Below are 15884 nucleotides of genomic sequence, written 5' to 3'. Positions count from 1 at the left end.
CTACTTTTGCTATTAGCTTTTTTGTAACAATTGTCAATTTCCTTAGTAGGTACAACTACACGGTCTGTCTATATTTTTGTTCCAGTTACAAAATTAATTGTAAATTGTTGTGTTCTACAATTAAATAGTTATTATAGTAACTATAAGAATAATAAATTAATTAGCTATTTTGTACACTATTATGTATTAACATAATAAACGGAAATTGAAACTTTGTTTATTAGCATGATGTCAATACCAGCATGATTCGCATGAGTAGGAGTAATGACGTCATTGGCTGAAACTCTCTCATTTGATGGACTCTAATTTACATCTAGTCCACATGCAACGTTGGTATAACGAACTATGTATGCTAACTTATACGTGACACGCGGTTTCACAACCATACAGTTGTGTTAGATAATAATATAATTTTCACGAGGACATCCTCGCAGAATTTTTTGGGTTTGGGGGAATGTGTTTCTGGGCAGTTATCATATCAGTATTTGTAAAGGCTCCTGCAACTACAGAGACTTTAGCTGAGAAATACTGCGAAATTCCAAATTGAAATATCGATAATAAATAAAGAAGTCCTTAATATCTGAAACTTAAAGTACTACAACATTTATCGTTAGACATCATTACACGAATCGAAAATTTAAATATATTATAATTCGTCTGTTGCGTTTCCCGGGACACCTCTACAGGTACAGGTACACAAAGACAAAACCTTAGCCGTAAAGTTTTTAACTACATTGTTTGTCTTATTTTGTAAATATAAGAAAGATTGCTTGCTTAAATATTGCAACATTAGATTGTTTTAGTTTAAGTTGTTAGTAAAAAAAAACATTGAAATAATTGCAGAATGCAGAACGCAAGTAAGTAGAATATCACGTGTTCACCCTGGTCTGTTAGTTAATTATTCATAATTTGAATAGTTGCGACGAGTGCTCTACTGCATGATCAGTAAACGACTGTAAATACCTTGATTGGAATTGTATAATGCTGAATAATCACCGTGTCACGGCGGTTTCGTTATAATAGATACATGAACAATGTGATGACGTCATCACCACATCTGTGGCTTCATCTAACATGACTATTGTGGAGATATTCAATTCAATATCGATAATCATTTTTGGTTTCATAATTATAATAATCCAAAGCCATGTAGGCTATGCAGGTATTATATTTACAATTATTTACTATACCGAAATAGTATTAACATTATATTATCCGACGTCTTCTGCTGGACATAAGGCCTCTTGCATAAACTTCCGAACAACACGGTCTTGAAAAGCCTGTATCTAGCGGCTCCTTTTGATCCGCATGATAGCATCGGTCCACCTAGTGGAGAGTCTACCAACACAGCGCTTTCACTGCTCATACCAGCACCTTGGGACCCAAACGTCTGTCGGCTCTTCGAACAATGTGGCCACGAATTTTATATAGTTAAGTACATATTTATTATATTATAGTTATAAAGAACATATGTGTGTTCAAATCCGGTCTGGGGCATGCACATCCAACTTTTCAGTTGTGTACATTTTAAGAAATTATATATCACGTTTCCCAAACGGTGAAGGAAAAACATCGTGAGGAAACCTGCACACCAGAGAATTGTCTTGATTCTTTGCTTATGCGAAGTCTGCCAATCCGCGTTAGGCCCGCGTGGTGGACAAAGGCCTAACCCCTCTCATTCTGAAAAGAGAGTTAAGCTCAGCATTGAGCCCAATATAGGTTGATAACGACGAAGTGCATATTTCAAACCTATATGAAATACGCATTGTTTCGATTGTTCGATGGAACTAACAGGGAACCCACCCGGTTATTAAATGGAAGTCATGGTCAATGTAGAACAATAATAGTAAACACAAGACATCGCCGTAGTACATCCCCGGAGTCGTTGCACATATAACACTTACTCGTAACTATCTATATGATGCGTAAATCCGTTACGTGGCTTAGGATTTAGGGGATAAGCAGAAATACGCAAAACCAGACTTCTTTTTATACTACGCAAATACAATATTAGGCTCATAATACTTGAGAAAAGTAATTATTATTAAAGCATTTTTTAATTATTTTTCTTATTCATAGTACAAAAGTTATTATTGTCTTTCTATTTTTATCACGAAATTATTTTGTTATCTATAGTTATACTGTAGTATCTTCTTCTAAACAGCGATTGTTCGATTTGGTATGGTTAAACTCTTCCAGTTCCAAGTTTGTCACATCTGCGAAAAAATATATAACATTTTGTAAACTTTTAAAAGTATTATACTGTAATGTACAAGAGGAGTAACAACAGAGTACCAAAAATGTGACCAACGTTCAAAAATAAAATGGAATGGGAAAAAAAAAATAACTATCGCTGACTTCCTGTAGAGAGTCATTATAAAAAGGAGAAAGACAGACATAAAATATAAACAGATAGATAGACGGCTAGACGGGACATAGTGTGTTCGCCAGTAACACTCTACCTAACTTGGCAAGTGGTATCTAAGGCTCTAGTATTGTCCCCATCTGTATTAGTAAAAAACAAGAACCCTGTTTGGTGGTTTAAGGCTAAAATCCGGATACTACACTACAGTGATGATTACCGTTACTGTATCCAAACTTGTTTCCGAGAGTGCCGTCCCACGGCTGTCGCTTGCTGCTGGCGCACACGGAGTAGACAACGTTGCAGACGAGGTACAGCGCTGCCAGCGCCGAGAACACTACCCTCCAGCGACGGATACTACACTACAGTGATGATTACCGTTACTGTATCCAAACTTGTGTCCGAGAGTGCCGTCCCACGGCTGTCGCTCGCTGCTGGCGCACACGGAGTAGACAACGTTGCAGACGAGGTACAGCGCTGCCAGCGCCGAGAACACTACCCTCCAGCGACGGATACTACACTACAGTGATGATTACCGTTACTGTATCCAAACTTGTGTCCGAGAGTGCCGTCCCACGGCTGTCGCTCGCTGCTGGCGCACACGGAGTAGACAACGTTGCAGACGAGGTACAGCGCTGCCAGCGCCGAGAACACTATCCTCCAGCGACGGATACTACACTACAGTGATAAATACCGTTACTGTATCCAAACTTGTGTCCGAGAGTGCCGTCCCACGGCTGTCGCTCGCTGCTGGCGCACACGGAGTAGACAACGTTGCAGACGAGGTACAGCGCTGCCAGCGCCGAGAACACTATCCTCCAGCGACGGATACTACACTACAGTGATAATTACCGTTACTGTATCCAAACTTGTGTCCGAGAGTGCCGTCCCACGGCTGTCGCTCGCTGCTGGCGCACACGGAGTAGACAACGTTGCAGACGAGGTACAGCGCTGCCAGCGCCGAGAACACTACCCTCCAGCGACGGATACTACACTACAGTGATGATTACCGTTACTGTATCCAAACTTGTGTCCGAGAGTGCCGTCCCACGGCTGTCGCTCGCTGCTGGCGCACACGGAGTAGACAACGTTGCAGACGAGGTACAGCGCTGCCAGCGCCGAGAACACTATCCTCCAGCGACGGATACTACACTACAGTGATAAATACCGTTACTGTATCCAAACTTGTGTCCGAGAGTGCCGTCCCACGGCTGTCGCTCGCTGCTGGCGCACACGGAGTAGACAACGTTGCAGACGAGGTACAGCGCTGCCAGCGCCAAGAACACTATCCTCCAGCGACGGATACTACACTACAGTGATAATTACCGTTACTGTATCCAAACTTGTGTCCGAGAGTGCCGTCCCACGGTTGTCGCTCGCTGCTGGCGCACACGGAGTAGACAACGTTGCAGACGAGGTACAGCGCTGCCAGCGCCGAGAACACTATCCTCCAGCGACGGATACTACACTACAGTGATAATTACCGTTACTGTATTCAAACTTGTGTCCGAGAGTGCCGTCCCACGGCTGTCGCTCGCTGCTGGCGCACACGGAGTAGACAACGTTGCAGACGAGGTACAGCGCTGCCAGCGCCGAGAACACTATCCTCCAGCGACGGATACTACACTACAGTGATAATTACCGTTACTGTATCCAAACTTGTGTCCGAGAGTGCCGTCCCACGGCTGTCGCTCGCTGCTGGCGCACACGGAGTAGACAACGTTGCAGACGAGGTACAGCGCTGCCAGCGCCGAGAACACTATCCTCCAGCGACGGATACTACACTACAGTGATAATTACCGTTACTGTATCCAAACTTGTGTCCGAGAGTGCCGTCCCACGGCTGTCGCTCGCTGCTGGCGCACACGGAGTAGACAACGTTGCAGACGAGGTACAGCGCTGCCAGCGCCGAGAACACTATCCTCCAGCGACGGATATTACACTAAGAAAAACAATTTCAATTGTATTTCCGAATTTCAGTTTTCTGGTGTTTGCGCAAACAAAAAAATGCATTAAAAAGTTGTTTGACAAAGTTAAGTTTTCTCCGTAGTTTTTTAGAAAAGTCTTTTTCTATAGTAGTAGAAGATCTTCACCCACACACATCTGTTGAATGAATTTAAAGTATTATAAATAATATTTAATACTTTTAAACTATTATTCATGATAGTAAATAACAATTAGTAAATGTGTTATTAATCAAAATTAAGATGTTAAAAAATAGCTTGCGTCAAAATCTCCTGGCCAAACTAGCATTAATGATAGTTATGGTTAATAATAGTTTGGCCAGCAAATTTTTATGTAAGCTACTCACAATATCTTAGACTATAAGTTTATTGTAAAATTTTATAAAAATAAAAAAAATAGATAAAATCATAAAAGGGCTCATTTTAATCACAAAAGCGGTGTTAAATAAGTCGGCCGTCGTAAACATTTTAAGGTCTCAGTTCAGCAAGTGAAAAGTGAAAAGTGAACTTGAAAGTTAAAAACACATCTCAATTTGCTCTTAACTTGATTACTTTACCCGTAATGGAGGTTCTGAAAATTTTAGACGATTACTTTGTTGTTTAGAAGCAACAAGTTAAGGACTAGTTAAATTTACTTTAAAGGGTAAAGAAAGGGAGGCAATTAATGCGTTAAGGATAGCTTTCGAAGGGTATTTTAGCGAGATTTTCGAAAATAGATCAATCGAGGTCATAATTATGTCGCACAAAATTCCAGTAATAGGTATAGTTGGTTTACGCACGTCCCTTAAACAACAACAGTTAATAATTGTTTGCGGCATAATTGTCTTAATAATTTAAAAAAAAAATTAAAAAAAGCAAAATCTGGTGAACATCTACAGTTAATTAGATTATAAAATAAAAAATAAAAATAACTTTATTTCCTTACAGACAGTTTTTTTTTTTGAAAATGATTACTAAGAATTACAAGTTCTATATATTGTTAGTAGTAAAATAAGTTTTATAGATTGTTAATGGGTGAGTGTAGATTATTAATTAGATTAGGCACCATAATATAGAAATAAGTAAAAAGGCATGCACCTCCAACTTTTTCAGTTGTGTGCATTTTAACTTTGTGTGAAGGAAAAACATCGTGAGGAAACCTGCATACCAGAGAATTTTCATAATTCTCTGCGTGTGTGAAGTCTGCTTATCCGCATTAGGCCAGCGTGGTGGACTATTGGCCTAACCCCTCTCATTCTTAGGGGAGACTCAGCTCAGCAGTGAGCCGAATATGAGTTGATAATGATGACAATACACACATACTTTATGGGTCAAAAAGTGAGCCGAAACCTAACCTAATGAATCTAACATTTTTAAGTGATATTTCACATGCGCTTAAATGTGCTCTTAAATAAGCGATTCTGAAATATTAAGATGTTAAACAATGTCGTTATTAGCATTGCGTTAGAATTGTAATAAATTTGTAACGAATTAGTCGAAAAGTTACGCTAAATAAGTTACGCCGGTTTTGTTATTCAAATAGAACTTCAGATAAATTCCGAAATTACCATACCTAAGCGTATTGTATTGCAAATTAATTCATTAGGGCGTCTCGTTTGTTAGCATTTTACTGTTAAATCACTGAACTAAGTTTTGTCAAGAAAAAGATAAATTTTCTTTCTTTTCCTTTTATTACGTAGATGTGTCTATAGATTTTCTTCTATAGTTGTAGACAATTAATAAAGCGCTGACCAACAGTAGTTTAACGTTGCAGCTATATAATTATTGATCCTCCATTTTCATTGAAAATATAAATTACAGTTGGTACCTAACCGGAGCGCAAACAATGTCAATATAATACTAAAGACAATATCGGTTTTACAACGTTTAAATTTTCAGGCAGCTCAGTAATTCGTAATGGCCTAAGATCCGAATTAGAAACGACCTCCACCCATTAGTTTACTTTATATCAAATTATATATTTCAATAAATATACCTACTGCCAAAGGTTTTTTTTTTTAATCAGTACAGGATATGACTATGGTTATGTCCGGAATGCAGGACTGATTTTTCGCAGACCCTTTACCACCGTATTCGTAATAATATTTTAACTTAACTTTAATTCAGTGACCACTAACCAGACTCTGCTAGTTACTAGTATCGATTTTCTTTTTTATACCTGCCTACCCATGAGTTGTGTAGGCAATCTAACGGTTGCATATTCTATAGGCTTATTTCATTCATGTTTTCGTTCGATTGGTATGGACGTTGTCAAATCAAACCAGTGAAAATTGGAAAAAGAAATTGTTAATTAATCATATATAATTCTGGACTAATATAAATTTAAATGCGGATAGTGTTGTAGACATGTAATAAAGTAACTTACAACGTCTTCACCAATGACTAGACCCGACAATAGCGGGACTACAGCTGCTACCAGGCTGGCGACGGCGCTGGTCAACAACAGTAAAGTTCCGGGGTAGTTTTGTGTCATGTCTTTATGATTTTCCTGAAAAAAATTAAAACATATTATTAAAAAGCTAGTTACGAATAGGTAAGTAGGTGATTAACAATACATAGTCTGAATTTCAAAGTACCATTCAACTAGACCTACGTTAATTGTTTAACACATCTTTCAAATATCAGATGTTATTACTTAATAAGATTGCATAATAAAATGTATCAAAAATCGACTCACAAGGAATCCAGAAAATTGTAATCCAACAAGAGCCAAGGTTCCAATTAAAACGATTACCCCTAAGTGATTCCAGTTTGAAACTAAATTGGGTAAAATCGTTAATCCTATTATTATCCCGAAAGTTCCTGTAATTAAAACAAATTCAATTTATACCCCACAGCTCACAGACCACAATCCACATACCTCCGTCAAAGTGTCTACAAATTGAATGAAGGGTTGATTTTTAGTTCCAATACGATCCAAAATCAGAAAAGGTCGTAAAGACCAGCCTTTGCACTAAATACGTAAGCTCCAGCCATCATTGTCCGAGGTCAAGGTAGAACTTTCAATTCTACCTCCGAATGCAGACAAACGTAGAGTCATCTTGCGGTTATACAAGTAACAAGTTGGCTAATGGGTAATTTTGTTTTAATATTTGTTTTCATCATCTCTTTTTAAGTCGCTTGTGGATCCTTTGTTACCGCCCTTGGGTGCTGTTATGAATAACAACGTCTTTACGTAAGACATTAAAAATTGTATCCTGATTTTCTCCTTTTCCCAGAATACACTCAATGAAGCCATTAAATAGCACATGAGATTATTACATTTTTCGTATTCTAAAGAACCAAGCTTTTATTTTTTAATATTATGTGTAAATATTCGTTAATCCCAACATAAATTGTAAAAAAACAAATATTTCTGGAACTTAATCTATATATAATACAGTCAAATGGTGTGCCTCAATGGAATGAATTTGGTCCACTTATAGTTGTAATGTTATTAATATTTAAATAAAATACTGTTGTGATTATAATGACAAATTATACCTAATCCATTAATAATTTTCCTAAAGTATTTGACGTCGAATAAGAAGTTGATGTGACCAAATCTGTAGAAAAGGTCAACAGCGGGCGCGGTCGTGACGTAGACCATCCACATGGTAGCTAGAGGTAACGCTGCTTGCCAGCTGCACTGAAACAATTAATATTAGTATGGAGACAAAGTTTTATTTTAAATAAATTTATTTAAGTAACATTTTCTATTTACCTGCATATTTTTCCACCGATAAAGATAAAAACATATTTTTTTAACATTCTTCATAAATTACTTATAAATCTATACTGGTTCTGCTATGCTTCTGGTTACGACAACAGGTCCGGGTGGGCTCAAACCCAAGGACTTTCAAAATAGAAGAATGGACTAAAATAGAAGCGGACTAAATTGTTAGGATGAAAATCCACACCCCTTTCGGTTTCTACACGACATCGTACCGGAATGCTAAATCTAACTAACCACAGCCGATGCCTCTCACCAGCCAGACTTGGATCAATTAAGAAAACCTCAATCGGCCTAGCCTGGGATCGAACCCAGGACCTCCGTTTTGTAAATCCACTGCGCATACCACTGCGCCACGGAGGCCGTCAAAATGTAACTTGTTTATTACCGTGGAATTAAAAGGTTTGAATATGTTATAACTTAAATATACCTATAAGTTCTCTACTGCATTTCAAAGTATATGGAGTAAAATTACAGAGTAATTACACTAATTGAAGCTTCTACTCGTATGTAGAATGGCCTGTGGCACAAACTCACACGTGTGACAGACAGCCGCAGCGAGTGCAGGAAGGCCGGTATCTCGAACAAGAAGAACACAAACAGCACATTCGCCGCGCAGTGGGCGAGCGACAACGCCCAGAATTGCTTTGTCTGCAAAATTCGACGCCACGGCTTTTGGAGCTTTTTCTGCAAATAAATTCTTATTTTATTTGTTACTGGTATTTATTATTTTTGCTTACATTTAAAAGATTTTAGTGACTCCAACATTTACTATATGTCGTTGACAAAATATTATTTTAATGCTACAATATTAAACACAACATCATTCAGAAAAAATATCATCAGAAAGTTCTTTAAATTAGTCAACAATAAACTGTTATGTTATTGAATTACTAGACCCCACTCGATTCCACATACGTTGTTCCCACTCTCGTGAAAGTATAAGGATATAGTAGGATGCTAATGGTGAACAATATTTTGAAATCGGTCGAGTAGTTTCACAGACTATTCAATGCAAACAAACAAACAATCAAATCTTCCCTCTTTTTAATAATAATATTCAAAATATTTTATTACTTTGTAATATCCAGCAAGAGTATCTCTTATGAACTCCTTTTCTGTATCCCCTATGGCCTGATGTTGTTCCGGGGAGCTGGCAGTGAGAAGAGCCCATATCACCGCCATGGACAGAGTCATCATGGCTTGGGAGTAGAAGACCAGCTCCCAAGACAAACGAGATTGAGTTAGAAGACCAGATATTGGCAAAGATATGATCGTGCCAAGTAATATTGCTGAAATTAAAAAAATAAACAAATTTTAACAACGTACTCATAAGTAAATCAAGCTCTAGTGAAGAGTGACCATATATCGAACAAAATAATGTACTTTATGAATAAGCTAAAAAGTACTTTACGAGTAAACCTTTAGAAACGATGATTTCATTAGAAAATAATGATTTTAACAATATGTTACATACCTCCTTGAATGACAAACCCGAAAAATTGTCTCTCACTGGGTGGCAGCCAGTTGGTGATCAGCTTCTGATTGACAGGCGTGAGGCACGCTTGAGTCATCCCCAGCAGGAACTGCGCGTTGCACACAGCGATCCAGCCCCCCTGGAAATAAAGACCATTATCATAAATTTTCCACCTTTTACACACATATTACTAGTGTAATTTGTTTTGATGTCAGACATTTTTTATGCAGGTATTTGTAATATTAATAATTCCTTAGGCTGTGTAATCGACATTAACAGCTTTCATAGGATCTTCTGATTCACTCACACAGAGATACTCCTAGCATAGCTCGTTCCATCGACCGCTGTGTGACTCTGAGCTTTATTATGAGGCCCAAAGTTAGCAACCAAGTCTCGAAACCATAGGTCATCACTGACAATACGTACTGTCTGAATTCTTTTGTATTCGGGCACTGAATAATTTCGGACGAAAAAATATCGCGGCCCAGCCGAGTTGGATAGTCCAATGCGTAGGGCGCGAACCTACGACCGTTCGGTGTTGAGTTTGACCTCTTAACTGTGGAGCTACAGAGAATTCAAATCTAGATCTTTGCAATACAAGAATTTGGTCCAATAATCAATAAATTAATGGACCAAGTTGATGACCCATCTGATAGAAAACCATCGTTTGTAAACAATACTTAGCAAAGCATTCATGGAACAAGTCCTACAAAGTGTTGCCTCGTCTCCATCAACCTAAGACTCCATGTAGTTACACCACTTACCATTCCCATTCATATTAGAAACACAGCAATGCTGATTGACAGCGGAAAAAAGCACGGCTTAACTCCTTCGTGTCCAAACATACTCTATCACCAAAATAATCAAAACAATGGCAACCTTATTAACAATGGTGGGCATAGCAGCCGCCAGCCCCCCGTTGATCAGCAGGACAGCGGTCAGGATCAGCTTGTCCACCACCTGCTTCAAGTACAGCTCCGCCGGCACCAGGATGAGTGCATACCCAAACAGGTACGACGACAGCACCGTGCCCTGGATGCGCATGTCCCAGTTGTGGATCTGAGAAACGATGTGTTCACAATCAAAGGATAATATTTGCTTTTGTAAGAAAATCTACTAGTTTCATATGAAGGGTATCTATAATGGTCAATACCTTTGCACTGACCTTACAACAAAATAGCATTACTGTATATTTGTACCAACTTTATTTGCATTTGTACCAACTTGATGCGAACTTTATTTGCAATATCTTAATTAACACTATCTTTGAAGTTTGATAAGTAACAAATCATTTTTGTTTATTTGTTGTCCTAAAACTGTTACTATTTTTTCGGTGATGTTAATATCTGGCAGTTTGTTGACGGATATTGAAAGACTTTAGACAATTAAGGGTACCTACCTAGACTACTCGATGTGGCTATACACAGGAAATTACAACTTTTGACGATCAAAACAAATTAGCAACATTTTATAGCGGCCTTTTGCATCTTATTTGTTTTATCACTATTAATGTAATTATTGTATTTAAACATAATATTTATAACCACATTATTTTGACTCTTTCCTTCAAACGTAAGTTGATACAGTATTTTGATATTTATTACCTGCACGTAAGAGTCATTTTTGCGTGTAAAGTCTGCGATGGCGAGCACGCCGATGCCGTTGCTCCCTCGCAGCATGCCCAGCACCAGCGAGCACACAAACATGTAGATCATTTGCAGATGCCGCACACCCACTTTGAATTCTGGAAACGAAGATCCAAATAACTGGAAGTGACCATTGTTAACTGCCTTGTTGACTCAGCGTTTAGATCTCGAGGTCCTGGGTTTAAATTCTGACTCGGTCTGTGAAATACTAAGTTGTCTTTCTTAGAAAGTTCTTGTTAAAATTCTCAGCCCGGAGTTGGGATGTTGGTGTTACACCCTGTGCCTCGGAGAGCACGTAAGGCCGTTGGACCCGGACATTATCATGTACATCTGATAGTAGTCACCCACCCTAAGCCCGCCAAGCAGCATAAGAGCAGCGTTGTGGGTCTGAGCTACATATCCATTTCCTATATCGGGAGACCTGGCTTTATAGTGACCTGTTAAAATAAATGTATAATTTAATAGATAATGATGATGTCATTAGCGAAGGTTCATAGTGATTTTATAAATTTTCTCATTCCATAAATTTTCAAGTAAACAGTAAATTCCATTAATTAGTTATTCCATTAATTTAAAAAGTACATACAAAAGTTTTGAAAAGCCAAGTTTAAAGAAGATTGTACTAAAAAGAAGCGGAATAAATAAATTTTACAGCTTTTCATTCGTTCATTCGTTCATTTTGTTTCATAAGCAGAAGACAGCAGTGCCAAATGTTTCCATCATTATCAGCCTATTTTACAAATACCATGGCCAGGCCTTAGAGGAGAGTGATTTTTTATTATAATTAATATCAAGTGAAATTTTATTGCTTCATCAATCATTAGCATAAGAACAACTTACTTGTTTTTGTGAGTACTCCATCGTAACTATCCTCAAATTTATGCCTTATAAACTCCACGTCCATTTTGCCGCCAAAAACTGTACCCACATTTTATTATTCAGTTCCTTTTTTTATTTCTCTCTGTTTATTCTCTATTTCTTTTATCGATCTTAATATTGCTCTAAGTTTGTGCAGAAGCCAAAAATGGCGTCTTCAGACGATACATTTAATGTATCTTATTACTGCCGTCACATCATTCAGTTTCAGTTTACTATTTACTCTAAAATATCCTTGAGTACATAATTACTGAATAAATACGATACCGTTCAACGTTTATCTCAAATTTGTTGCCATTGTGAACTTTATTACAATTACATTAAAGTATGTATTGTTTAGAATCCCAATGTCATGAACAATTATTATAATATGTAATCTTGAGAAGAGTTTTGAAGTAGTCAACAAAGACGAATCTGACATCAACATTAATATTATAAATAGGCAACTGTGTCTGTTTGTTTAAAAAATAGAGATAAATATGAATCGTCGCTGTAGCAGTTTAGAAAGTAAACAAAAACAGGGAGACAGAAAATTTTACAGTATTTTTCTACTCCCATTTCGTAATCTACTCAATATATAACCTAAAACCATATCACAAAGCTGTTTATTCCTACGTGTCGTTTGGTAATGTTCATTACCACACGGATAAACCGTGCTACTTTGTTTTATTATTACTACTACAAAAACTCAGGCTTCCTTATAAGATAAAATCTAGGAAACCACGCCGTGACTAAATCTAGGAGGCCTAACGCCATTGGAGTCGACCACCGTTTTTTGCCTATCTGTTGACTCGACTCCTGGAGTCAAGTTACGTAATCGTTATTTATTTTAGACTTTTTAGCGTTGTAGACACGTGTCTTACTTGCAAACGTCCGCCACTTCGTCCGCATGGAATTCAGTTTTCCACAAATCCCGCAGAAACCATGGAGTTTTCCATAATGAAAAGTAACTTATGTTTATCACATAAGTTACAGACAAGAAAATTAAAAGCAAAACTATTGGTAAGTCATTTATCACCATTAAACAACCCAAATTTGGCTCACTCTTGAACACGAGTCACCTCTCAGAATAACAGGTTTTGGAGATGCGGTTGGCGGACGTCACACACATAGAGTTTTAAGATAATTCTCAGGTATGCAGGTTTTCTCATGATGTTTTCCCTTCACCGTTTGAGGCACGTGATATTAAATTTCTTAATATGCACGTACCTGAAAAGTTAGAGGTGCATGCTCCGGACCGGATTCAAATCTACGCCTTCCGAATCGAAGGCAGAGATATCCACTGGATTATTACGACGCAAGACATTAAGCTTTATTCACACGAGAGTTTTTTAGCGGACGTTAAAAAAGCGTTCAAATATAGTATGAAGTTGAATGAAGGTTTATTTCCAACTCCCAAAATTAAAAATTCAACACCTCCCGAAAAAAAGCGTCATATTTTAAAAACGCTGTCGTGTGAACATATATATACTTGGGAATGCATTTGTTGTATTTGAACGCTTTTTTAACGTCCGTTCAAAAAACTCACGTGCGAATTAGGGCTTACAGGTTTGGAATATAAAAATTATCGTATATAGGCGTTTTTGTAGACGGACGAAATCGTACTATAAGCATAACTACAGATAAATAAATAGACGTGCATAATGAAACGTGCGCTGATATTGTGTTTGTTTGTTTGAAGTTTGAAGGAAATGTTATTGCGGTCGCGCGATACTAAACATAAGCAATAAAAAAATGAGCCGACTTTAATGTATAATGAACTTTAATTTATTCGGATACATGTGTATCGTATCAATGAAACACAATTCGACTTAATTCCAGACAATATTCATTTTCTGAGTATGATGTTTGTTAAAATGCGTTTAATCACGGCGCCGCTGTAGTATGTATAATATTCATTGCTTACACACACTATATATACGTTACACACTATATATACGTATACATATACATATATGTATAGGGTATATGAAAGTATTGAAGAGTTTATACGAAATTACTTTAAATAGTTTATACGTTTGATACACTGAAACCTGACATATTTTTCAATTATTTTTCCTGATAGCTTACAAAATTATTTGGCAGATTTTGGGCTGTTCCTTACAGATTAACATCTGGACACTTTTCCAGTAATTTTTCCCTCTTAAAGACGTGTCTCCTTAGCGTCCACAATAATACACCAACAAATAAGAAATAACTACTGATAGGAATAGATGCAATGATAGTATAACTGGATCGAACCTAATGCGTACCTGGATTGAAACTTGAAAGTTGATATCGCACGGTTCTACTACCATAATAGGCGTCCTACTTCCATAATGAAGGCGGTACTAGGTAAGTGATGCATTATCATCAAATCATAAAGATTATCATAAAAAATTTAACTGGATTTTCAGACATTTCTTCCAGATACGGCTTTAATTAACACAATACTAACTTGGTACCGCCTTCAAGCTGATCAGAAGCTAGCACATAGTACGATGTTATTTTTCGCTTTTTAGTTTAGCAGAAACATTTTTGTGATTTTGAATTCGGTTGTATTTTTTTATTAAAATTTTTAATAACTGGAATAAAAATATTAAGTAAGTAATTTGGTTATAAATCTTCAAACCACGACATAATTTGGTTAGGATGTACTCATGTACTCGTACCTCGGTACAATCAACCAATTTTAAAATACTATATTAACCTTTGATACATCCCTCTGTTTTACCCCTACGAAATATGATTATTCAAAATCTTCTTTGTTTCTTTTTCTTTTCATCCTATCACTATACTCCTAATGACAGTCACAAACCATTTAGATTAAAAGTTATCATCAATACAATTTAATCAAGCCCAATCACATGGTAGCTACTGTATACTATTGAGGAGTAACATTAACTGTCTTTCGTCTCCATCATGATACTTTAAATGACAGTCACAACCCATCTAGATGTAAAGTTCTTATCAATATAAATTAATTAAGCCCAAACGTTTGTTAACCGTTGATGAGTTCCCTTTATTGTCCCTCGTCTCGATCACCAGACCCCTAATGACAGTCACAACCTATCTAGGTGGAAAGGTCTTGTCAACACTAATTAATCAAGTCTAAACACAAGTTAACTGTTGGAAACCGTTAAGGAGTTCCCTCGTGTGTGTTGCGATTCCATCATCAGATCGACTCCAGACTTTTATAAAGTTGTAGTCCTTTAAAGTGGTTAATGGAAAAAAACATAAAACGCTATAGTAGCCCATACGACTTTTGAAAGTTTCCTTCAATTACTGCAGGATCCCATCATCAGATCCTGACATGATTCCTATGGGAACAAATGGAAAGCATACCCTCTCAAACAAAAAAAGAGTTTTTCAAATCGGTTTAGACGTCTTCAAGTAATCGGTGAACATACATGAAAAAAAAAGATTCCGACGAACTGATAACCTCCTCCTTTTTTTGAAGTCGGTTAAAAAAAAAGCTTCCGACGAATTGATAATTAAAAATGATAATCAACGGAACTTCACATATTCTCCGAGGTATAACACCATCAACTTCTCAACTCCGGCATATAGATTCTTGCCTACTTACTTTTGAAAGAAAAAATCAATTTTCTTGCCTACTTGCTTTTGGAAGAAAAAATCAAAAAAAGCTCAATTTTTACCAGCCCGCAAAACCAAATATGCCTCCTTTCAAAAATTCAAAAATTCAAAATTCATTTATTTCAAGTAGGCTCTTTTGACACGTCAGTTGACTATTTGTAAAGATTCTACCACCGGTTCGGAAGGCAGGTTCTGCTGAGAAGATACCGGCAAGAAACTCAACAGTTGCTCTTTTGAAAAAGTCATACAGTATTACAATTTACATTTGATA

The 15884-nt window shown here is 37.2% G+C and overlaps 1 protein-coding gene across 1 annotated transcript; it reads right to left on the bottom strand.

Moving 5' to 3' along the window:
• Nucleotides 1-3015: 3015 nt before the first annotated feature.
• Nucleotides 3016-12167, bottom strand: LOC112047708 (putative inorganic phosphate cotransporter). Its single transcript, XM_052885567.1, has 17 exons — nt 12002-12167; nt 11120-11259; nt 10395-10574; nt 9516-9654; nt 9116-9330; nt 8576-8725; nt 7810-7954; nt 7004-7128; nt 6692-6814; nt 4163-4304; nt 4005-4121; nt 3847-3963; nt 3689-3805; nt 3531-3647; nt 3373-3489; nt 3215-3331; nt 3016-3173 (listed from the first exon to the last, which is right to left on the bottom strand). The coding sequence occupies exons 1-17, from the start codon at nt 12063-12065 to the stop codon at nt 3016-3018; spliced, it is 2283 nt and encodes a 760-aa protein (XP_052741527.1). The 5' UTR covers nt 12066-12167.
• Nucleotides 12168-15884: the final 3717 nt, after the last annotated feature.

This window comes from Bicyclus anynana, chromosome 14 (genome assembly GCF_947172395.1).
Source record: "Bicyclus anynana chromosome 14, ilBicAnyn1.1, whole genome shotgun sequence".
Taxonomy (NCBI): Eukaryota; Metazoa; Arthropoda; class Insecta; order Lepidoptera; family Nymphalidae; genus Bicyclus; species Bicyclus anynana.
The sequence above is the reverse complement of the archived record's forward strand: the minus strand, read 5'-3'. Positions and strand labels throughout refer to the sequence as shown.

Bases quoted from the DNA above. Each gene is read 5' to 3' on its own strand.
- LOC112047708 (XM_052885567.1), bottom strand. From the start codon at position 12,065: ATGGACGTGGAGTTTATAAGGCATAAATTTGAGGATAGTTACGATGGA. The intron at 6,815-7,003 runs GTGAGTCGATTT...AATTTTTTTCAG, and splicing joins TACAATTTTCTGGATTCCTT to GAAAATCATAAAGACATGAC. The intron at 3,490-3,530 runs GTATTTATCACT...GCTGGAGGATAG, and splicing joins CAAGTTTGGATACAGTAACG to TGTTCTCGGCGCTGGCAGCG.